At 42.8% G+C, this 25225-nt stretch overlaps 1 protein-coding gene across 2 annotated transcripts in view; it reads right to left on the reverse strand.

Annotated features, from left to right (window-relative positions):
• DIP2B (disco interacting protein 2 homolog B) overlaps nt 1–25225 on the reverse strand; it is a 248270-nt gene that overhangs the window by 81453 nt on the left and 141592 nt on the right. For both annotated transcript variants that reach the window (XM_055128597.1, XM_055128596.1), the window contains exons 3-4: nt 21341–21469; nt 4438–4563 (exon numbers count right to left, since the gene is read on the reverse strand). In XM_055128597.1, coding sequence (XP_054984572.1) covers nt 4438–4563; nt 21341–21469 — 255 coding nt within the window. The remainder of the gene's footprint in view (nt 1–4437; nt 4564–21340; nt 21470–25225) is intronic.

Here is a 25225-nt window from a genome sequence, read left to right on the forward strand (position 1 = left end):
GGGTAAAAGTACAACAGTAACAATTGTCCTGCCCATTCAAGGCATCATCTCTTTTCCTGTCATTTTCATGTCTAGAGGACCACAGAAGTAAATGTCTCTTTGCCTGGTCTTACACAGACAGGACGAGACAGACATCTATAATTAAACTTTATTCTAAGCCAAGCTTGTGGTGTTTGAGGATCATTGTGTAGTCTACCAGATGATCTGTGTACCCTCAGAATGCAGGGCAGTTAGTCCACCTAGGTACACACACAAAATTGGAGAGAGGAAAATCTATGCGTGGTTTTGCATCATGTTTATCAGTGTAAGTGAATATACAAAGAACCCCTAGAAAAAGCAAGCTGAGGTAATTGCCTCATGACATTAGTGAGCGACTCCAGCACAGAGGAAACTGGATGGCACTCATTCAAGCAGTCTGCAAGACTCTGAAAAGGTCAGAGGAACCAGAAATATAGACTGCTACCAACTTTAAGAATTTACAATTTAAAACTCATGAACTGGAGTGACAAGGCAGGAGGTCTGTCACTTGCCTCCCACTCAGCTGATCCAAATTCAATCCCTGGAACTAGATATGGTTCCCCTGAGCCCTGCAGTGATTCCTGAATGCAGAGCCAGGAGTAGGCCCTAAGCATCGCTGGAAGTGGGCCCCAGAACCAAAATAACAATAACAACAAAGTTTTCAAAATAGAAATTACTATACAATTCAATAGGAAAATCTTAAGTTAAATGGTATTCTATTACGTGAGAATGATGGATGAATATACAACAAAATACTTCCCATGCCAACTATTTACCATACTTTCTAGACTATATCATACCATAAAAGAAACCCAAGATTTATGACAACCTTTACTCCCCGAAATCTCACGTTTTTCTAAGTTTTCCAAAAACAGTTCTAAACTGTCATGAATTTAGTAATCTCAATGTTATATGCTAAGAGCCCCTTAGTGAAGCTGACCTATTACTGCGGTTTCACAGGCATGCCAGAAACCATGCTGTGTGATGTGTGGTGCATCTTCTCAGAGCACAGGGAACACTACAACTCAGAAACGGTGAGACTGAAGATAGGTCTGCCCTACAAGGGAGCCACTTTTCTAGAAGGTCATTGAAAAAGATTATTAAAAAAATAAGTTTTGTGTTGGGACCACACCTGTGCTCAGTACTTAGTCCTGGCTCTATAGGGTAAGATACAGGGATTGTTCCTGGCAGGGCTTGGTGAACCATATTTGATACCCGGGTCAGATGCATGCAAGGCATATGTACTACCACTACTATCACTCTGGTCCCAAGAAGGTAATTTTTTTTTATAGGGACCATATCCAATGGTCCTTGGAGACTACTAGAGCTTCAACTGGCAGTTGTGGGGCCATGTGGTGCTGGGTATTGAACCCAGGGCCATGCACATGCCAGTCATGTGCTCTACCCCAATCCAGCAGCCATTCTTACAGCTGCCTCAAACTCAAGCTGATTTTCTTGAGAACAACTTCAGCACTTTCTAAACTTTTCTAAACTTCAGTATTTCAAGAGCTAACGGTAAACATGCAGGCAAAAATCTTATTGCCATCCCTGAGTTAAGCACTTTGTGGAAACAGTAGTAGAGGATTAATCTGCAGACAGCAGAGGAGACAGTCAAGTCTCCGGCCAGTAGCTCTCAGAGCATTAAGAGAATGGAATTCAGACTCTAACTTGGGAACATCCCCAGAATACCATTCCCTAAAATGAAAGGTGCTAACAGAAGCTTTATGAACACAGTGAGTCTCACATTCCCTCACACAAGGCCTGTGCTCTGCCTGAGCTGACAGCTGAATGACAGCATCAAGATTAGCTCCAAATTGGGGACAGAGTGAGAAACCACCATCAGGGTCCTCTCAAAGTTGGAAGAGATTCCCACTGGGCCACACTACCTTTCCTAATAGCACAGCAAGGCTCTGAGATCAGTGGTTGGAGAGCCTACTAAAAACGGATAGGTTTTAGGAAGGAGGGCCATATCTTTACGATCGTGAAATTATGAAAACAAATAGGGTGATCTGAGATGGCAGAGTGGGAAGGGTTTGGGCCACACTCAGTAGTGCTCGGGGCTACTCCTGGCTCTGTGCTCAGAGGTGGTGATGCTCAGAAGACTAAATAGTTTGGGGAGTGGGGAATATCAGCCACAAGTGCTACTCCTCTGGCTCCACCCCCCCAAAAAAAAAAGCAAAATGGAAAAAAAGAAAAACAAGTAAGGTGATAAGAACAGCGTGCTACAAGTATAAGACCACAGCAGAGCAGAACTTCAGTGTTCATAAACACAAAGGCCTGTAGTGAATGCCCAGAGACTGTGGTTTCTTTCAGCAATGAATAGCCTTGATTTGTTTCTAGAGTTGGTAAATTCCCCTTAGGCAGTGACTTTTTGCAAAAGGGGCTAAAGAAGGTTTCCATTCCTTCTGAGCATTCTCAAGATCCTTTGCTGCACTCTCACATTTGACTTGAGGCCATGAGAGCAGACTATTTACTCGGAAATTGCATTCTCTAAGACAGCTAAGGACAGGACTGTTTCTAAGAACTGTTAGTCTGCTGCTCCCTACCCTTTGCCATTTACTACAATTAAACGCTTAGCTGCACTGCAACAGAATCTGCCAAATAGAACTAGCTACTAAACTGAGGGCTCCCTTTGTCCACGAGCACTAAATGGGTTTATATTAATGCAAAAGGGAAACTATCCAAGATTCTGAGTGGGCTTGAAGTATGCACCGTTATAGACATAAAATGCCTTATTGTGACAGTCTGCTGGAGGTATTCTGTGTTACGATTTAAGAAACACTTGAAGCCACAGAGCTATTTCTCTTTCAGACATACTGACATCACAGATGCAGAGGAGAAAAGCACATACAGTTAATGAGCCCACAGCACACCCGTATGCGCTAAGAAGTTAGCTAAAATCTAGGGGGAAACTATTACTATAAACCTAGACTGACTATAGTCAGTGGGAATAGCACTATTTGACAGCTATGAATCAGTTACCACAATAACGCAACCTTACCGGAAATCTCTCCAAAGTCCTTTAGACCAAAACAAGTATGGGAGAAATCTCACCCCTCTCCAAGATTTCATTCCCAATAATTTGAGAGTAGAGAGAAACACTCTACAGAGGTGCTAAAATTGTTTTACTCACTGGCCTATGCTGAGAGTTTGTCTGGAATTTCATCTAATTTTTTTTAAACTTTGGGAAAGATTCTGAATGGACATGATCACTAAAGTTGCTCTTCAAATATGAAGTAATAACTCTTAAATTTACTTCTGAGGGAAATTCAGATTACAAGTCTGAAGAATGGGGGTGAAAATGATGGGATGAAGATACGAAGTTCCCGCTGTTCTTGTGACTGCACTCAAACGTAGATTCTGGGGCTGAGGATGTGATAAGAGTATTCTTACATATGTGAAGTCCTGAATTTGATCTGACACCACACAGACACAAATAGTGGATTCTTAAAAATACATAAATACAAAATATATTAACATGCACATATAAACACACAATCACATTTTCAGATCAATTGTAACTTTGCACATCATTTTTAACGACAAAATTTTATCTCAAGTACTCCTACTCCTACTCTCCTGCTTGCAGAGTTAAAAGCATCTGATTTGTAAATAAAAATATATTCAAGAAATAAAGGAAATGTATAGTATTTTGGAGGAGTAAAAGTATTTATCCAACAAAAACTCAGGGGGTCCATGGGCCATTCCCAGTGATATCCACCAATCAGTGCCAGGATTGCAGGAGGTATGCTGCTTGGGCCCTGTGGTACCGGGGCCCACCACAGCCTTCTGGGCCACTCTGGTGTTGCTCAGCCCCAGTAGAACTGGGGGTCAAACCTGGATCTATTCATTCCATTCATTACCTAATCCCTGTTCTACAGCCCTTGCACCAGGGTCAGCTGCATGCAAGCAAGGCAAGCAGTTTAGATTTAGCCTGCAGCCAGTATGTGTTTAAGACCACATGAATTTGGGGGTTATAGCAAGAAAATGCAAGAAATTCAGAAGAAAAAGAAGCCTTGGGGCCGGAGCGATAGCACAATGAGTAGGGCGTTTGCCTTGCACGTGGCCGACCTGGGTTCGATCCCCGGCATCCCATATGGCCCCCCAAGCACTGCCAGGAGCAATTCCTGAGTGCAAAGCCAGGAGTAACCCCTGAACATCGCTGGGTGTGACCCAAAAAGCAAAAAAAAAAAAAAAAAAGAAAAAAGAAAAAGAAGCCTTATTAGCTTTACTCTTAAGGTACTCTTTGCCTGTTGCTTTCTATATGGCAGTAAAAATATGCTACCTTCCAGCATTCTACCCAACTCTGATGATGAGGAGAGAGTTCTGGCTTGAGCCACTCAGTAAAGCAAAAGAGTAACTTATTTCAGGAACATCAATGTAGCGACCATAAGAGAGAAGAGGTTCTGATAAACCTACCAGGAGGTGTGCAAGCATCCGCAGGAGACTGGACAAATGTGGATCGCCTTTTGGTTGGCATGGGCAAAGCCATTTTCTGCTCTTTATGCTTTGCCAGTGCAGCCTGAACTGCTTCTGTGTGGATATCTGAAAAATGAAACATTTACATTAATTTACATTTATTATTTCTGGTTCTTTTTCATGGGGGTGGGGGGTGGAGAGACAGAGGTTTGGGCCGTACTGGGTGGTGCTCAGGAGCTGTTCCTAGCTCTGTGCTCAGAAGTGACCCTGGGTGGTGCTAAAGGAATCATATGCAGGGCAGGGGATTTGAATGAGTCAGAGAATGCAAAGGCCTTAATTTCTCTGGCCTAGTTAGCTCTTGGCTTTCACAGCATTTACTTCACTAGACTGAACAATCTTTGCTTCAATTGCTGAAAAAGGAAAACAAAACAGAGTTCTTATTACTACCTCCAATTCAAATTGAACACCACAGAACTCATTCTAATCTTCCCCCTTCTCCAACTGTAACTATCTTCTCTAACAATAAGAAATCTGGCTTACAATTATCAGTATATTTTACTCATTCATTCTAATGGACAAAATTCTTTAATACACAGAAAGGACTTTCAAATTCCAATCCCATATCGTTATAAAAACTATCTAACTATAATAGTTGGAAATGATAATTTTGGACAGGAACTGAGGGCTGAAAGTAGGTAAAGGGATATACCCGATAACCTTTTGGTATCTGCATTGCAAACCATAATGCCAAAAGGGTGGGGGGAGAGAGGGAGGGTGGGAGAAGAGAGAGAGGCATAGAGGAAGGCGTAGTTGGGGGTTTGGGTGATGGGAGGGAAACTGGGGACACTGGTGCTGGGAACTGTACACTGGTGGAGGGATGGGTGTTGGAACATTATATGACTGAAATCCAATCATGAACGGCTTTGTTACTGTGCATCTCACTGTGATTCAATTTAGAAATAAATTTAAATCTTAATAAAAATTGTCTAACTGGAGCTCACTATTTGTAGGATTAAATACTATGTTTAAAAGTTATGGGTTATGGGCCAGGAATGTAGCTCATATGTGCAGAACACATGTTTAAGATCCTAAGTACAATTTGCAGCACTCTCTCCCTCCCCAAAGCAGAACAGAAAAGCTATGAGCCAATTTCTCACTCCTTCTTTTGTCATCATTAGTATTTATTGAATAATACAGCTAGGTCAATTTGTTTGCATTCATATTCTAATCTTGGTGATTAAACATTATGTGGCAAAATATTAAAGTATTTGGTCTCTTCCACTTTTCTCTGACACAGAGTTTCTAAGACCCTTGTAATTTCTTGAGTGACAAAAATAACTATTGCTCTAATAAAGCAATGACTGATGCTCCTGTGTTGCTTCAGGATAATCAGTGCTCATGGAAAGGCCAAGCCATGATTAGAAGTGTAGAGCCATTTTTGTTGTTTGTTTTGGGTCATGCCCAGAGGTGCTCAGGGTTTACTTACTCTAGGTTCTGTGCTCACGGGTCTCTACTGGAAGTGTTCTGGTGGAATTGTAAGTGGGGACTGAACTAGAGTTGGCCACATGCAAGTAAAGCACCTAACCTCAGTGTAATCTTGCTGGTCCAGAAGTGCAGAACTTTTAGCTCTGCTGTATGGCTATCCTCCAGAGACAGAAGAGTGGTGAGCTAATCAGTACCAACAAAAGATTCAATCAAATATGCCTAGACAATAGTCCCTTCTCCCAAAAAACTCTAAACAATGGGGTTCAGAGGATCTCCATGACAGTCAAAGAAGTCATATGCCAATAGGGAGGTGCTCCCCCAAAACAATGGGAACTGAAGCTACTGGATCCTTCTGAACCTTGCCCTATATACCCCTCCAATTGGCTGACCACCAAATCCTTTATAAAATAAAAACTAATACTTTCTAGAAAGCGAAGTATTTCCCTGGCTTCTGTGAACTGCTATTGCAAATTACTGAACCTGGAGGACTGACTGTGGGAAAACCCCAGCTGTAGGCAAACTGGACAGGAGTGGAGGCAACTAGAAAAACCACATTTGATGGCATCTAAGATGGGAAAAGTCTGATGAAATGCTCTAACTTCCTGCCTTAACTGTGGTGATAAAACTGTGGTGTCTGCACTAACTCCAGTTAGTCAACATGAGAATTCAGTTAAACTGCAAGGCAAATGGCTGGCACCTGTAGAGATCTAGAGAATTGGTGGGTAGAGAAATTCTACATAGCTGTTTTCAGAAATGGCATGACTAGACAAAAATTTTTTCTTTAATTAAGTGATCCCAGAAGGCAAAACTGTACCAAAGATAAACTTAAAGATGTGTCCCCACCCCCACAATCCCTTCTATCTGAACTTCACCCATCGTCTACAGTAGCACTGTCGTCCCATTGTTCTTCCATTTGCTTGAGCGGGCACCAGTAATGTCTCCATTGTGAGACTTGTTGTTACTGTATTACTCTTAATATTACTTTGTCCATCCTTTCTTTTGGTACATACCCAGAAAGGTGCCTGAGGTTGATGCTGAAGTGCTGGAGATCCTGGGGCTACAGCATGCAAAACATGTGCGTGGCCCTTTGAGCTGTCTCTCTAGTACACTTTACTTGGTGCAAAAAATATGAAGCTATGTGTACAAGGCAAAACAGCCTAGCTTCTCTTCTGCATTATCTTTCTGGCACCAATTTCTGAACTTTTTCACTAGTGTGAGGTAATACTTCATTGTCATTTTGATTTGAATCCCCCCTTCAGGGAAAACTGTTATAAGCAAGACTCCTAAATCAAAAAATGAACATATTTGCATGTGTGTACTCGTGTGTGTGTGTGTGTGTGTGTGTGTGTGTGTGTGTGTTGGGGATTAAAGCTAAGCCCCCTCCCCCCGCCCCCACTTGACAGGTGTAATGCTTTACTATTGTGCGATGTCCTGGGTCAAATACATTTTATATTTACTTCATCTGAACATATTCCCCTCCAAAAGAGTTCTTATCACGCTGTTTCATTACCAGCAGCAGTAGCATCTCATCTTCAGATTGTGCTATATAGCTTTTACGTTGCCAATTTGGCAGATGAGAAATGGGATTTTGGTATAGTTTCAAACTGAAGTTCTTCAATTACTAATGAGATTAAACATCTTTACAGATAAGTTAAGTGGGTTGGGAATAGGCTCAGAGACAGAGCATATGCTTAACACATGTGAGGCCCTGGATTCAATCCTCTGAATCACCAAAAGATTAAGAAATAAAGTTTGTAAATGAAGTAAATGCTCATGTCCTTTGAAATTTTTTTTATATCAAGTTTCTGAGTATATTTTCTCTGAATTTTTTTTTCTTTCTGGGTCACACCCAGTGATGCACAGGGGTTACTCATGGCTCATACACTCAGGAATTACTCCTGGCAGTGCTCAGGGGACCATATGGGATGCTGGGGATCAAACCCGGGTTGGCCATATGCAAGGCAAAAACCCTACCTGCTATGCTATCACTCCAGCCCTTTTCTCTGAAGTTTTAAGAGTTCTTCAGATGTAAGGAATATGAAATCTTTAGTTCTGAGATATGTTTAAAATATATTCAGTTTGTCCTCTGTCTTTTAACACTGTAGTAGATTTTTGTCACAAGAGAGAAAGAAAAAATTTTACAGTTTTATGTAAGAGTTCAAATAACTATAGAAATTTAAAATGTTAGGGAATAGAAAACCAAGGGGAAAATCAAAGCCTTAAAAAAAAATTTTTTTTCCAATTTCTTAAATCTGTTCCTGGGGGCAGAGTGACAGAGCAGGTAGGATGACTGCCTGGTATATGCTAACCTGGGCTCAATCCCCAAGCCTGCCAGGAATGATCTCTTCTTAGAGCAGAGTCAGAAACTCTGAGTACCAGCAGAGAGATAACTCAACATGCTCTGGTCACATGCTTTCCAAATAGGAGGCCCAGTCTGAATTCCCAGCCCTCCTAGGTAAGCACCAGTAGGAACAAACACTGAGCAAGAGACAGGATTAGCCCTTGACTACCCCTGGTTGTTTCTCTCCAAAAATAACAAAAAGTATACTAAGAGAAAAATGATAATATTGGTTAAACATTTCCTTTTCAATATTGAGTTTTCAACAAAACTGTTGAAATAATAATTTCAATCTACAGTAATATTTACATGATGTTTGCAATAATTTTTAAAGTTAGCACATAATATTAACATATTCAAAGTGTATGGCATTTTATTTCTTTGTCATTTTTACAGGTCAATATTCAGTAGAAGTTTTTTTACTGTAAGCAATATAAACAATTGACACTATTAGAGTCTAACTGCTTAATTGATGTAGACGTCTATGTAAAATTTACATATTCATACAATTTTTGAATTTTCATTTTAAGAATGTAATATGGCTTGGCAACATGTAAATTCTTAAAATTTAAGAAATCATAAACATTTCCATATCTTTACATCTAGAGTAGAGCTAGAGCCAAATTTAACTTGTAATATGTTGTTGCATAAACTAATTTCTAATACAAAGAAACTTGTTAAGCCCTTGATTAAACGTTAAATTCTATAGTTCTATGGTAAATATAGTTTCTTGATCTCTATACTTTTATGCCTCATCAAATCCCATTCAGATTGAAATGGAATTTAACCACATATTCAAAAGTGCCTACTATTTGACACTAATAATATGTCTTCTATGACCTACCGAAATGTTGTATGCATCTTTAGACTTTCATAGATTTTTATTATTCTTCCATCTCTGAATTGAGACACACACTAATTTATATTTAAAACTTTACGCACTGATACAGCTTACTGAACTTTGTCAAATTTAGAAATACTGAATTATACATAAAACAGAACCAATGGTGAAATTGTGATTACAAAATTTTCTGACATACTGTTGTTTCCATTTACAACATAAGGTTCACTGAATAAACGTTCTGAATACTTACCAAAAAAAAAAAAGAAACTCTGAGTACCATCATGCGTGTGTGTGTGTGTGTGTGTGTGTGTGCGCGCGCGCGCGCGCATGCACGCACATGTTTGTGTGTCTTGGTCAAGGGGGTAAGGGCAAAAACTTTTCCCATGTTTTAGCCCCCTCCTTCACAGCTGTCACTGGGGTACCAGGGCTGCATATTTGTTTGACTGCAGTACCCAAACCTTTGGCTCTGGTGTTTGCTGGGGACAGCACATCAGGCACTTGTGCACTCACCAGGACCCACACCGGATTAGCTATGGGACTCATGCAGGCTCACAGGAGGTCAGTCTTCTGTTGGGGTTCATGCACACTTGGACTGCAGTGTTTGCCAAAGCTGGCACACTTTAGTCTTGGTGGTGGAGACAAGGGGTCATGTTCCTGGCTGCAAGCACTGGGTCACAAATTTAAACCCCCAGTGGCCCACTGAGCAGTTTGAGCCCGGCAGCTCCAGTGTCTCTGATCTGGCACTGTATAGCCACTTCAGATCACATCATTGCTAGGTGTGTGTAAGCACCTCAAAATGGGCAATACCAGTCAAGCCCCAACAAGTAAAGAGAAGTGCAAGAGCCTTGGCCAGAACTGTGACCTCTGCCAAGCATGTGTGAGCATCACTGTGATGTCAGTGAGCACTTCAACCAGAACTTGTATGTCAACCCAAAGTGCACCTGCTACCTCCTATCCACCAGTGATGTGGTAAAGTTTAACCAGTGCCCGCTCTCCTTAGGGGCATTTTAGTATTTTCCCCCCTCTGCCCTTTCCCCCGCTCCCCACTTAGTAGTGTTTGTGTGTTTGCTAAGGGGGGTAAAGGGAGGTAGAGAAACATCCAGTAGAACTCAGGCTTACACTGTTCACAATAGCCAAAACCTGGAAAAAACCCGAGTACCTGAGAACAGAAGACTGGTTAAAAAAACTTTGGTACATCTACACAATGGAATACTATGCAGCTGTTAGGAGAGATGAAGTCATGAAATTTGCTTATAAGTGGATAGACATGGAGAGTATCATGCTAAGTGAAATGAGTCAGAAAGAGAGGGACAGACATAGAAGGACTGCACTTATTTGTGGAGTATAAAATAACATAACATGAGACTGACACCCAAGGACAGTAAACATAAGGGCCAGGAATTTGAAAGCCTGCGTCATGAGCAGGGAGAGAAGGCAGATGAAATAGAGAAGGAATCACTAAGAAAATGATGGTTGGAGGGATTGATCGGGATGGGAGATGTGTGTTGAAAGTCGATAAAGCCAAACATGATAACTTCTCAGAATCTGTATTGCAAACCATAATGCCCAAAAGTAGAGTATGGGGGAAATTGTCTGCCATGGAGGCAGGGGGAGGGTAGGAAAGGGGGGGTATACTGGGGAGATTGGTGGTGAAATATGTGCACTGGTGGAGAGATGGGTGTCTGATTGATCATTGTATGACTATAACTCAAACATGAAAGTTTGTAACTAGTCACGGTGATTTAATAAAACATAAAAAGCACTGTAGCACAGTCATCCTGTTGTTCATCGATTTTCTTGAGCGGGCACCAGTAACATCTCCATTGTGAATCTCGTTACTGTTTTTGGGTAGTTTGCCAGCCTCTGCCATGCGGGCGGGATACTCTCGGTAGCTTGCCAGGCTCTCCGAGAGGAACGGAGAAATCGAACCTGAATCGGCCGTGTGCAAGGGAAATGCCCTACCCGCTGTGCTATCACTCCAGTTCAAAATTTTAAAAATAAATAAGTAAGTAAGTAAGTAAGTTACTTATTTATTCTCTTCAGCCCTGAGGGGCCTTCTGAAGATCAAGATTCAAACCTTAGAGAACTAAAGTGTCAGATGAACAGAAAAATAAGCTATAATATAGGGGCTGGAGCCATAGCACAGTGGATAGGGCATTTGCCTTACATGCAGTCGACCCAGGTTTGATTCCCAGCATCCCATATGGTCCTCTGAGCACTGCCAGGAGTAATTCCTGAGTGCAGACCTAGGAGTAACCCCTGTGCATCGCCAAGTGTGACCCAAAAAGCAAAAAAAAAAAAAAAAAAAAAAGAAGCTACAATATAAAATGACCAAATAAATGTTTATTTACTTAGACCAAAAGAAACAACACCCCCCACCAAAAAAAAAATTGTAAGCTCTGGTGAGCATGTGTCCAAACACTGTAACTGAAAATGCACACCTCCCTGGTGAGTACCATGGCACGAGGAGTACAACCCCTGGCCATCACAGCAGTAAACAATCGTAGTGAGAGCCAGAGGACACTACCCTGCATAGGGTGTTTGTCTAGTACAGGCTAACCTGGGTTCAATCTTCAGTACCCAAATAGTCTCTGAGCACAGCCAGGAGTGATGCCTGAGCACAGAGGCAAGACTAAGCCCTGAGTATCCCTGGGTGTGGCCCCTCAAACAAAGAAACAGATAAACAAAAATCAACAACAATGAAGGGAGGCAGTTGGAAATAAAAATAAATAGGGGCTCTATGAATTGAGCACATGCTTTTTGTTCAGAAGGCTGGGGTATAACCCCAAAACGATACAGCACCCCAAATACTGCCAGGAGTAGTCCCAAGCAAAGTTGGGATACTCCCAGCTGCAGCCCCCAAACCAAAATTAATTAAGAAGAAGAAAATCCTGGGCGAGGGACATGGCTCAGTAACAACATTTCTAGCATGTATGAGGCCCTGGGTTTGCTTCCTGGTACCACATGGTCCCCCAGCATTAGTGACCCAAAATTAAATTAAACCAAACCTGAGAGGAGGAGAGGGAGGGAGGGGGAAGAGAGAGAAGGGGAGGAGAGGGACAAGAGAGAAAGTGAGAGAGGAGGGAGAGGGAGAGAGGGAGAGAGAGGGAAAGGAGGAGGAGAGAGTGGGATGAGTGTGTGAGAGGAGAGAGAGAGTGAACGAGAGTGCACATGATCTACTTATGTAAGAATTCCAAAGTCATCAAACTCATAGAATGTGTTTTGCAGGGACTGTAGGTATGGGGAAATGGGGAGTGGATATGAAGTTTCAGTCATATAAGATGAAAAGGTTCTAGAAAGCTGTTGTACAATGATGTGCATATAATTAACTACACTATAAGGTACACATAAAAACTGTTGCATACATTACAATATTTTCTTTTACCACAATAAAAAATTTTTTTACAAACTCTCTCTTCCATTACTCACTACCAGTAAATTTTGAGTCTCAGTACAAAGTTCTTCTACAAGGTTTTCTATCAAATCATAGAAAAATTCACTGACAGTTTTGTTTTGATACATATATGTATGGTATCTTCTTTCTACACAATAGATCTCTGATCTTTTTGAATTGTTTCCTTGTATATAGTGTGATTTATGGCTCTTATTAATCTTTTTATAGCTTTCCTATAAAAAGATTTCCTAGCACCACTTATTAAAAAGCACATTTCTGCTCACTGATTTGCATTACTATCTTTACGAGACATTAAATCCTAGCTATTCTTTGGCCTATTTCTGAACTTACTAGTCTATTCAAATGGTTGGTCTGCCAATTCGTGTGTCAGACCAAATAGGTTTAATTACAATCCTCAGTACATTTTCATATCTAGTAGGTGTAGCTACTACTTGTGGGTTTTCTTTCTCAGTGATTTTCCCTAGCTATTATGACATGCTTATTTTTCTAAGTAAAGTTTAAAAATGCCTTGTAGCTCCATAAATAAATTTGTTAAGAGTTTTGTTTGGCTTAGGTTAAAATTATAATATACTTAGGGAGTTCTAACATCTCTGGGATACTGAATCATCCTAAGAACAAGGGATGCTTTTCTATTTATCAAGCATACTTTTATGCCTTTCCAAGTATCTTAAATTTCCCTTCATCAAGTTTTTACACAATTGTTAAATTTATACTTGCCCCCGTGCCTGGCTGTCTTCATTGAGGCCCCTCGGAGGCGGGTGGGTTGAGTTTCCCTCCCCGCACCAAGCAGAGCCCTGGCAGCTGAAGATCTCCGGAACCTAGCCACAACCATGCTCAGGGCCCCCCTCCACATGTTCGGACGAGCCTCACGCATGACGGAACCAGCAGAGGAACCCAGGTGTGCGGGACCCAGGGCTGAGATCTCCAAGCCTGCTCGGATCGGGACTGGGCCTCTTCCACCCAGGTCCCCCATTTTCCAGTAGCTAAGCCGAACGACATCTTATAGCCTAGTTCTCCCTTCAGAGAACCTGGCAAGCTACCGAGAGTTTTCCTGCCAGCATGGAAGAGCCTGGCAAGTTCCCTGTGGCATATTCATATGCCAAGTACAGTAACAATGATGGGTCTCATTCTCCTGACCCTGAAGGAGACTCTAGTGCGGCACCATTGGGAAGGACAAGTAAGGAGGGGCTGCTAAAATCTCAGGGCTAGGATGAATGGAGACATTAACTGGGCCCGCTCGAGCAAATCGAGGATCAATGAGATGATAGTGATAGTGATCAGCATCCCACTGGTCATCGAATTTTTTGAACAGTCTCAGTGATAGTGATTCCTAAGTATTTTGTTTTTTAATGCTTTTATGAATCATGTTTGCTCTACCTTTAACCTATTTCCTCTCAATTTCATCCTTAACTGGTCATTGTTTGTATACATAAAGGCCACAGCTTATTACACCAATGTTCTGTCTTGCTACCTGACAGAATGTTTTACTAATTTCGATACTGATTCTCCTGAATTTCCTATCATATCAATTACAAATAACTTTACTTTTTATAATTTTTATATCTCTAATTAATTATATTCTTCGCAGTCCTTTCTCCCCGCTCTATGAAGAATTTTGCACAAAGGAGACGGTGGTCTGATCCTGTTTGGAATTTTGGGACAACAGCGACATCAGTCAGGCAAAACATTCGATTGAATATGATGTGGTCAATTTCGTTGTGGAACTGTCCACCAGGAGACTCCCATATCCAACGTTTAGGTTCGGCCTTCTGGAACTGTGAGTTACCATGAATGGTCTTGGTCGACATGATGAACTCAGACAGTCTCTCACCTGTTCGTTCCATTCTAGTCCATGGGACCCAATGTGGAATTCTTCGGGCGACCTTCTCGATTCTATCTTGGCATTAAAATCACCAATAATGATTTTGTAGAAGGTGTGGTCTTCTTTATAGAACTTCTCCAGCTCCATGTAAAACTTCTCAATTTCTTCTTCATTGTAATTGGATTTTGGTGTGTAGAAGACGAAGATAGAAACTGCTGGCAGTGAGTTTTTTACATTACATTACACCTATTCAAGCGTAATCGTCCGATTCAGGTTGTTAGGCATTTGAATGTATCAATGCTCATGGCCAAGTTCATGTTGACAAGGACACCGACATCACCGACACCTCTGTTGTCGTATGTTCTGAGGAACAGTTCTTCTCCAGTGTCAAAAATGGCGTGATGTGACTAATGCCTTCTCGTTTCAATCAGTCCAAAGATTAGTACTTGATCTTCTGCGCTTGCACCATCAGGTCTTCGATGGATGCTTCTGATGCCAGCGTATGTGCGTTTAAAGTACAGACAGTCATTTTAGTCTTTCTTCGTTTTGGCAGTCTACTTCATCCCTGAGATTTTATCAGCCTCTCCTTGCTCACCCTTCTTAATGCTGCCGTATCGGGGGCTCTTTCAGTGTCAGGCAAATGAGGCCCATTTTTTCTTAGTGTTGCTGGTATATCGAATACGTCATGAGTAGCTTGTCAGGCTCTGCCGTGCAGGCGGGGTACTCTTGGTAGCTTGCCAGGCTCTCCGAGAGGGATGGAGGCTTTTAAGGCGGCCTCCAATTGCCTTATTGTCTGTTCCCATGGTTCAGACAATATTTGAAGCCCATCAAATATGGTGTGAAAACTATGGAAAATGGGTGTTAAGTGTTCTATGCGGTCGGGACAGTCTTGGAGCGTGGTGGTGGTAGTAGAGGTCTGCCAGTGAGGTATTTATCTGGCTCCGGTACAGTGGATTGTCTGGGTTTGATCCCTGGGGCAGGGCGCCAGAGATTGTAGAAGTTTCCCTGTCCCATTGAGCCTGGAATAGACAGTTGCAAAGTTCTGCTTTACCTGGTTCTATGGGCTTCACTCATGCGTGAGGTTCGGCCGTACAGTCTGGAAAGTGTCCTGGAGCATGTTGGTGACTGGGTAGTGCAAAGTTTACGTGTAAGAAAAGAACTCCCAGAATGACCACCAACTGGGGACTCTTTGGCACTACTGTGGCAATGTGGGAAGATGCCGTCGTTGACAACATCAATGAGGAATATGATCGACTGGTTCAGCACCTCCATGATTGCAAGAAAAATGCCAAGAGTGAGAAAGCCATAAACAGACGCTTGTCTTCGGAAACTCTCGGGCTCATTCGCCAACGTGGTTTGACATGAGCCTCAGGCAACCACAAGCTAATGTCTGAGCTCGCAAAGCTGTGCAGAGAAGCAATAAAGGAAGAACTCAAAGAGAGAAGAGCAGCAGTGTTGGCTGATGTGGCAGAAGCGGAGAAAAGTATTCGTAACGCTCAACTGTCCTTCACCAACTACAAGACCAAGATGTCCTTCCGACGTCCTGATGGATTTATCACATCTTCCAGAAGGGCAATGGAGAGGATTATTCACAACTTCTACTCGGATCTCTTCGACAGCCATGTCCATCTGCCCACATACCAAATTCCGCAGGATGGATAGGTCATTCCCAACATCCTCCCTTCCGAAATCCGACACGTCATTTCATCGGTAAAGACTCGTACAGCACCTGGTCCAGACAAGGTCAAACCCAAACACCTGAAGAATCTGCGGCCAGTACTCGTCCATACACTGGCTCAGTTCTTCACACACTACCTGTCTGAATGCAAGGTTCCATCCCAGTGGAAAACCAGCTGGATCATTCTGTTGTACAAGAGAGACATCCACGACATCGGCAACTATCGCCCAATCTGCCTGTTGTCCGTCAGCTACAAGTTGTTCACTCAAGTCATCCTGAATAGAATAGGAAGAACACTAGACAAAGGACAACCATGCGAACAAGCCGGCTTCCAAAAACCCAATACAATCGACCATATCCACACAGTGACTTAACTCATCTAAGTTTCGAGAGAGTTCAACTAACTCTCTGTCTAACGTTCTGTCTAACGTTCATCGATTTAAAGAAGGCCTTCAATTCTGTTGAGACTGAAGCGGTCATCGAAGCCCTTGCTCAACAGGGCATTCAAACTCAGTACATCGAGATCCTCCGTGAGCTGTATTATGGACTCACCACCAGGATCTCACCATTCTACAAGGAAGTGATCATTGATGTAAAGAGAGGAGTTCGGCAGGGTGATACCATTTCACTGAAACTCTTCAGTGCCACCCTCGAGAATGTCATTCGACCACTGGAATGGGAAGGAATGAGAGTGAAGACAGACGGTCGGCAACTACACCACCTCCGCTTCGCTGATGACATCGTTCTCATAACACCAAACATTAGTCAAGCAGCACAAATGCTGGCTGACTTTGACCGTGAGTGTGGAAAGGTCGGATTGCAGCTGAATCTCACAAAGAGAATGTTCATGAAAAATGAACTAGTCCATGACGTTTCATTTGCTCAACGGAACGAACATCTCCGAATGCAGCAGCTATATGTACCTGGGTCGAGAACTCAACATAAGGAACAACTTGGCACCAGAACTGTGCAGGAGGAAGAGAGCAGTGTGGAATGCCTTCAAGAGCATCGAAGAAGTGGTTAAGAGGACGAAGAACCTCTGGTTCCAGGCACATCTTTTCAACTCCACCGTTCTTCCTGCACTAACATACGCCTCAGAGACCTGGGCCCTACACAAACAGGATGAGAATGCTATTCGGGTATCCCAATAAGAAATCGAAAGAGCTATGCTAGGAGTATCACGTTTCACTCAAGTGAGAGAAGGAATCCGGAGTTCCAATGTCCGTCGACAGTCAAGAATCAGGGACACTGTCTCGTTTGCCAAAGCATCAAAGATCAGATGGGCTGGACACATAATGCGATTCAGAGATGACTGCTGGACTAGAACTGTTACCGACTGGATTCCACGGGACATCAAAAGACTGTGTGGCCACCCACCAATGAGATGGTCAGACTTCTTTGTCAAAACCCTGAATGAACAATTTGAGGTTCTTCCTGTTCCTGGAGCGAGCAGATATCATTGGGCTACACTAGCAAGCGACAGGGACAAATGGAGACGTTACTGGCACCCGCTCGAGCAAATCGAGGATCAACGGGATGACAAGTGATACAAGTGAAATGATTATATTCATTAGCTAACACCTAAATGTAATCATTCTTAGGATTAAAAAATGTTCTTGAAATAAAAAAAAGAAATACCTCAACAGGTTGGAGCTCATACTTTGCATGTAGGAGGCCTGGGTTTGATCCATGGCACCACCTGGCCCTTTGAGCACTGCTGGGAATGACCCCGGGCAACGAACTGGGAATAGCTCCCTAAACACCATCAGGTGCAGCACCCCCACTCAAAAAAAAAGAAAAGAAAAACACAATTGTGCTTTGTTTTGCTTTGGGGCCACACTTAGAGTTGTTAACCTCTGGTAGTGCTTGGGGGATCCTATGTGATTTCAGCCACATACAAGGCAAGCATCTAATCTTCTGTTCTAAATCTCTAACCCAAGAAAAAAACTTAATTAAAAAATAAAAATATTAGAGGCCAGAGTGATAGTACAGCAGACGGGGTAGTACAGCCTAGCACACGGCTGACCAATGTTCGAACGCCAGCACCTCATATGGTTCCCTGAGCACACCAGGAGTGATCCCTAAATGCAGAGCAAGGAGTAGCCCTGAGCACTGCCAGGTGTGGCCCCCAAACAAAACAAAACAAAAACAAAAACAAAATAATTAGGTTAGGCAATGGACAGAAGAAGTAGAAATAGACAATAAACACAGCCCCAAATCTCTCATCTTATTAGTAATACAGGGAACAGTGCACAGTGCTTCCACGACAGAGCAGGAGGGTTCAATGCACCTATGAACAGCCCCGGGCCATCTTTTCCATAGTGCCCCTGAAAGTAGAAAGCAAATTTTATAGTTTTAAAGAAGCTGTTCCTGGGGTTGGAGAGAGAGTACAGCAGGTAGGGTGCTTGCCATGATAGCACCGTGATAGCTGATCCAGGATCTATTCCTGGCACCACATATGGTCCCCTGAACCTCACCAGGAGTGATTCCTTAGCACAGAGCCAAAAGTAAGCCCTGAGCACTGCCAGGGTATGTCCCCAAAACAAACAAAAGAAATAGCTGTTCCTAATCTTATTATTTATAAGGTTATTAAGACATGGGGCATAAGTGGCACCGTTAAGGACCAAGGCAGGACAGACTCAGGTGCCCTTCCCTGAGAGGGCATTCTTAGATAGAGGCAAGGGCACATGAAAATGCCGATGTGGATGAGCAGAGCCTTATGTGGAGAACAGTTAAAGGAGATGCTCACAAGCTCACAAGACAACAAGTTAGTTTATCATGCTATCAGTACAATTACTAAGGTATCAGCCACTTTTATTTACCCATTATTTTGGATTTCTGTGCCAAACCCAGCAGTGCTCAGGGGACCATGTGCTTCTGAGGCTTCTGAGGCTTCTGAGGATGGGGCTTCATCAAGCATGCAAAGCATGTGTGCAGCACTTTGAGCTACCTGCCCAGTCCAATCATCTCTATATTTACAGGAGTCATCCCCCATCATACTCAGCCCAATGATATATGATGGCTGGTGCATTAGATACAAACGTTAAATTAGTGACACAAATACATACATTAAATATGTATTTTATATTTTATCACAATGAAAGACTAGGGGGAAATAAGTGACACACACATTATGAAGAAATCTAAATACATAAATGCTGAAGTGAAACATTTCTCTAGATAAATTACCACCGATAAATAATTCCACCTCAACAGTCTGACATTTAAATTTTTCTAGGTTTCAGTGTTGGTGTATACACTAATGTATATAATTATTATTAATACTTATAAAAAGTCAGCTCATGTGTTATATATTGCCTTGCACTCCTTCTTCATTTTTTATATATTATTTTCAAAGTTCCAATTCAACCAACTCTGGCTCTCTCCATCAGAACAGCTGTGGCTTGTATTTTAGCCTAAACAATTGATCTGAGTAAGGTAACAAATACTCCTTTCAAGGATTGGAAAGACAGTAGTGTGGGTAAGGTGCTTGCTGTGCATGTGACCAACTCAGGTTTAATCGCTGGCATCTTATATGATCCCCGGAGCACTGCCAGGAGAGATTCCTGAGTGCAGAGTAAGGAGGTAAGCCCTGAGCATTGCCAGGTGTGGCCCCAAAACAAAACGAAAAAAGAGTAACAGTACATCTTAACTTCATCAGCCACATGCAATCTGTAGTTGGGAAAAGATAGCAGAGCAAATATGAATCTGATTTTGTTACTAATCTTCTGAGAATTCTTTTTTTTTTTTTTTTTTTTTGGTTTTTGGGTCACACCCGGCGATGCACAGGGGTTACTCCTGGCTGGCTCTTCACTCAGGAATTACCCCTGGCGGAGATCAGGGGACCATATGGGATGCTGGGATTAGAACCCGGGTCGGCCACGTGCAAGGCAAACGCCCTACCCGCTGTGCTATCACTCCAGCCCCCTCTTCTGAGAATTCTTGAGTAGCATTCTAGATTTCTCAAGATCTGCTTTTCTCATAATCTTCTTCTGGGCCCTTGCATTCTAAATTCAGGCCACAATAAACTACTTTCAGATCTAATATCAGCCACTACTACCTTAACCCTGTTTAAGACTTGGATTAGATGTCATATTCTCTAAAAAAGCCCTCTTTTGATCACTTAAGACCAAGGAAAATACCACAGAAAAATTGAATGTGGCAGGCAACCTCTTTTTCTAATGGAGCATTCTTGTTTTCACACCGCCCAGTGTGTAAAAATACATATCTGAGAATATCAGCTCACAGCAGGGCCGAGGCTGCTTGCCCTCCAACCATGTCTTTTTACTCATTTACTCTCAAGCAGTTTCTGAGAGGACATGATATACAACTGTTGTTGTTTTGGGGGGATTTCCCCAGTGGTGGTCAGAGGGTGCCCAGGAAGCCATTCTTAGAGATTCTAAACCAACCAGACCAGTGATTTAATTCTATGGCCCAAAATTCAGTGTTCCTCAAGCCCTGTGGTGCTGGGGGTGTCCAGGGCCACGCTGGCTGGTATCCAGGAGGTCATATAGTGGGAGGGATTGAAACAAGGCTTCCTGCATGCAAATTTCCCCAGCCTCAATTCACTATTTTTTAAAAAGTGCTAGAGGATTTTAATGCAGTGAGCAGCAGGTGGGTATGGAAGGACTTGCCAGGCCACTATGCTTCTGAGACCCAGAGCCTTTTGTCTAAGTTCATCAGGGAGCTAACTCCCACTCCTAACACAGCAAGGAGACCTTCCTCTTCCTATAGGTTCTTTTGTTTGGGGGGGGGGGGGGAATACCCTGTGCTCAGGGCTTACTCCTGGCTCTGCATGCAAGGATCACTCCTGGCAGCATTTGGGGGACCATAGATGGTACTGGAGATAGAACCTGAGTCAGCAAGCCAAACACCCTACCCACCATACGATCTCTCCAGCCCCTTCCCATTGGTACTTTTAAGGAAAAATAACATTTAAGTTTTTAGTAATTTGCAATCTCATTCTGGTTTTTTCATAGCTCTAACAGTTGAGACTAGTTAATCAGCAACTCTGGCAAGCACAACAGGGCCTGCTTCTTCAAACCTGACCTTAATCCTACATTTCCTTACTTATTAATCACCTTTGCGATTGTCTGGCTCCTCTTAACACCCTTGAGGAGAGAAATGGTCTAATTTGCTGCAATATCTCCAGAAAACTCTGAGTTTCTACTCAACTTGACACAACAGGGACTCAATAAATGAATCGTTGTGGACCTGTTGGTGTTAAGGGGGAAAAAACCAAACATTAATATCTCTCTGAGAATACAATTCATGCTAGTCTTAAAAATCATTTTTTTTGGAATTTTATAATCCTTTCTTACCTGATCGATATCGTTCATCCCTGGCTCCCCCAGATCTCGTTCGGTGGTACTTAGAAGGAGCAGAAGTTTGAGCTGCAGATGGAGCAGGTGTCTGGTTTCTATGTTCTTTCTGTAGTGCTGAATCAGCTTCTAAGAAAGGAAGTTTAGAATATGGTTATCTGAAAACAATAATAGCTAAAATTTTTCTTAGCACTGACTCACAATACTTTCAAGTATGCACAATTACTCCATCTATAGTAGAAGGTTAAAGAACTTTACATAAAAATGATACCAAAACATCCAGTCTAGAAAATATTGCTTTATAGCTGTAGCAGAGAAACAACAATAAGAAACATGCAGAGTGTGCTGGGGGAAAAGGCAGCTCAGATAGAGAAGGGACCACCAAGTAAAGGGTGCTAGGAGGGCCCGTTTGGGATGGGAGATGTGGGCTGAAAGTAGATTATAGACTGAACATGATGGCCACTTAATACCTCTACTGCAAACCACAGCACCCAAAAGGAGAGAGAGAGCAAAGGGAATGCCCTGCCACAGAGGTTGGGGGGGAGGGGAGGATGAGGTGGGGATGGTGGGAGGGATGCTAGGACCATTGGTAGAAAATGGGCACTGGTGGAGGGATGGGCACTCAACCACTGTATGACTGAAATATAAGCATGAACGTTTGTGAGTATGTAACTGTACCTTACAGTGATTCACTAATAAAAAAATTTTTTAAAAGACATGCAAAGTGAAAAGGTCATTCAGAGATTCAAAGAACAGGTGGGGTGGGAGTCTAAGCTGAACAGTGACTCAGAAAAGCTGAGGAACTTCAGCCTCCGGACCGAAGATTACTCCAAATAAACATTCAACTTAAGTAAAACTAGGGTGTCCCCCCAAAATAAAGGGGGACGGGAGATGGAACGATATTATAGTGGGCTAGGTGCTTGACTTGCATGTGTAGCCTACCAGGGTTCAATCCCCAACACCCGTTATGGTCGCCTGAGCACCACCCTGGGTGCAGAACCAGAAGAAAGCCCTGAGCACTGCCAGGTGTGGTCCCCAAAACAAAAACAAACAAAAGTGCCCTCCAGTTGCATCCAATACCCCAATTGCCCATATCCCAACTGCATCCAATACCATCCCCTGTGGTGGTTCCAGCATCCCCCATGGGGCAGTCTCATCCACAATGGGAAACACTGATGCAGATTTTGTCAGCCATGCCCACTCTTTCCCCCTGAGTTTGCTAGTTTAGAATCCCCATGTCAATAGAATGTATCCAGCATGTGTCCATCTGCCATGAGCAGGCTGCACTCAGCATCATGTTCTAGGTTCAATTAGGTCACGAATGGCAGGATCTTCATCTTTAAGGGTTCTTTGCTGCTTCTGCTCTCTTTTGTTTTTTGCTTTCTAGTGTGAGGAATCAAAGCTGCACAGTCTGCATATGAGACATGAGCTCTAATGCTGAGTCACATCCCCAATCTCTTTAAGATCCCTTCATTCTGTTGGGCAAGGTGACTCAGACATGGCAAACTAAGACGCCACTGTCTCAGCAACAGCACTGCTTCCAAGCACCATATAACTGCTGAGAATTCACTTATGAAGTAGAAAAATTTAAAAAGCAGAATGAAAGTGGTCTAAAAAGTGTGACCAACAGTGCCATAAACCTCAGTGAAGGCTGAGGACATTCAGGTTACAGGGACAGGAAGTGAGCCTGCCAGCAATCAGGTATTTCCCAGTGTGAGGAGAGCAGGTGGAGGAGCTCCAGCAAACAGTGTCAGCTGGGCCCTGCCAGCCATCTGTCCCTGCTACGGCACCAGACATGTGAGTCCAGCCATCCTGGGCTTCCAGACCATCACAGACTAAGTGAAAAACAGTCAACCCATTTGGCACGTAGTGCATAGTGATTCTCCATAGTGAAAGAATCACTCAACTGAGTCCTGTCCACAGTCCAAACCCCCAAGTGATAATTTAATTTACAAAGGTCTTTCATTTTCTAAAATGGTTACTGTTACTATCATCCCATTGCTCATCGATTTGCTTGAGCAGGCACCAGTAATGTCTCCATTGTAAGACTTGTTGTTACTGTTTCTGGCATATTGAGTACCATGGGGAGCTTGCCAGGCTCTGCCATGTGGGTGGGATACTCTCGGTAGCTTGCCGGGCTCTCTGAGAGGGATGGAGGAACCAAACCCAGGTCAGCCACATGCAAGGCAAAAGCCCTACCACTGTGCTATGGTTAAAATGTTTTATATACGAATTTAAATGTCAAGCATTTATATGTGGAGGGGAGGGTGGGGCAACAGTAACGTGGGTAGGGCATTTGCCTTGCATGCAGCCGATTTGATTTTGATCCCCAGCATCTCATATGGTTCCCAGAGCACCGCCAGGAGTAATTTCTGAATGCAGAGCTAGGAGTACTCTCTGAGCATCACAAGGTGTAGTACAAATACAAAGCAAAAAGACTATATTTTAAGATACTCCCTACTAAAATGCCTTTTAATTTTAAAAACCTATTTTTGTGGGGTCCCTCAGGCTCAGGAGGCCTGAGGGACACTCCCAGGGGTATGCAGCTACCAGGTTAGATAGTTCCATGCTCAGGCTCAGAGATGTTGTGCTGCTCAGAGCCACAACAGCCACACAATGGCAGTACACAAGGCCACCTGATTACACTCAGTGGCCCATATAGTGCTGGCATAGAACTCTGGTCCCTGTGTAAGCCAAGCATCTGCTCCTGACCCATCTCATTAGCCCCTATAGTGCTTTCTTTGGGAGATAGAGCGGGGGGATTGGTTTTGGGGTCATATCTGGTGGTGCTCATGGGTCTCCTGGTTTTGCACTCAAGAGATCATACTTGGTGGGGTATCACGGAGTACTGGGGATCAAACTTGGGCTTGCTGAATACAAGGCATGTGCCTGAACCATTATACTATAGCTCCGGCCCTTATACTGCTTTTATATTCTACAAATACCCTTAAAAAACAGTGATTCCAGGTGGTCTGTATTTTCATTATAAAATCCAGCAGACTATATTTGAAAATGGGGGTTCTGAAGCTTAGTATCTGGGATTAGAGGTTGTTTTTTTGTTTCTGTTTTTGTTAATTTTTTGCAGAGATGGGGTGGGAAGTGTCCTTTTTGAGATTTTGGGCAACTCTCAGCAGCTACTCTTGGCTTAGTGTACACAGGGCAGCTCTAGCCAGGGTTTGGGGGATCATGGGGTGTCTGAGATCAAAACCAAGGTTCCTGCAAGCTCTTAAGCAAAGCTTACATTCTAATCCACTTAGATATCTTCTAAGCCCTAAGGGTTGAAGCTTTTAATCAACAAATTTCTCTTGATAATCCATTGCAAAGAACAGCTATACTGAATTCTTAATATTTTCATACCTTTGAAAAATTTCATTACTCTAGAATAATGGTCAACACATTAATTCAAGTATCTGTTATTAAAATGCTTTCTCAAGGAGTTAGGAAGAAATGCAAACTAACCTGACAATTATCTGGCTATCACCTCACACTAGTGAAAATAAGATACAGCAAAAAGACTAGAAACAGGTTTTGTGCCTATCTCTCTGACCTCTGGGAAGCTGTCATGGGTCCTGTCCCCAGTATCCCTATGTCCCACAAGCACTGCTGGGAGTGATCCTTGAATACTGAGCCAGGAGCAGGTCCTGGGCACACTCAGGTGTGGCCCCAAACAAACAACCCTCTCGCCCCCCGCCCACACACAAAAAAAAACCTACAAAAAAATCATTAAGTTGTGTCATGGATGTGATGAACAAGAAACTTTCATCCACTACTGCTAGGAATGTCACCTTGTTTAGCCTCTATGGAAACAGCATCGACACTTGTCAAAAAAAAATATATATATACATATTATATATATATATATATTGCTTTTTGGGTCACACCCGG

Source organism: Sorex araneus, chromosome 2 (genome assembly GCF_027595985.1).
Source record: "Sorex araneus isolate mSorAra2 chromosome 2, mSorAra2.pri, whole genome shotgun sequence".
NCBI lineage: Eukaryota > Metazoa > Chordata > Mammalia > Eulipotyphla > Soricidae > Sorex > Sorex araneus.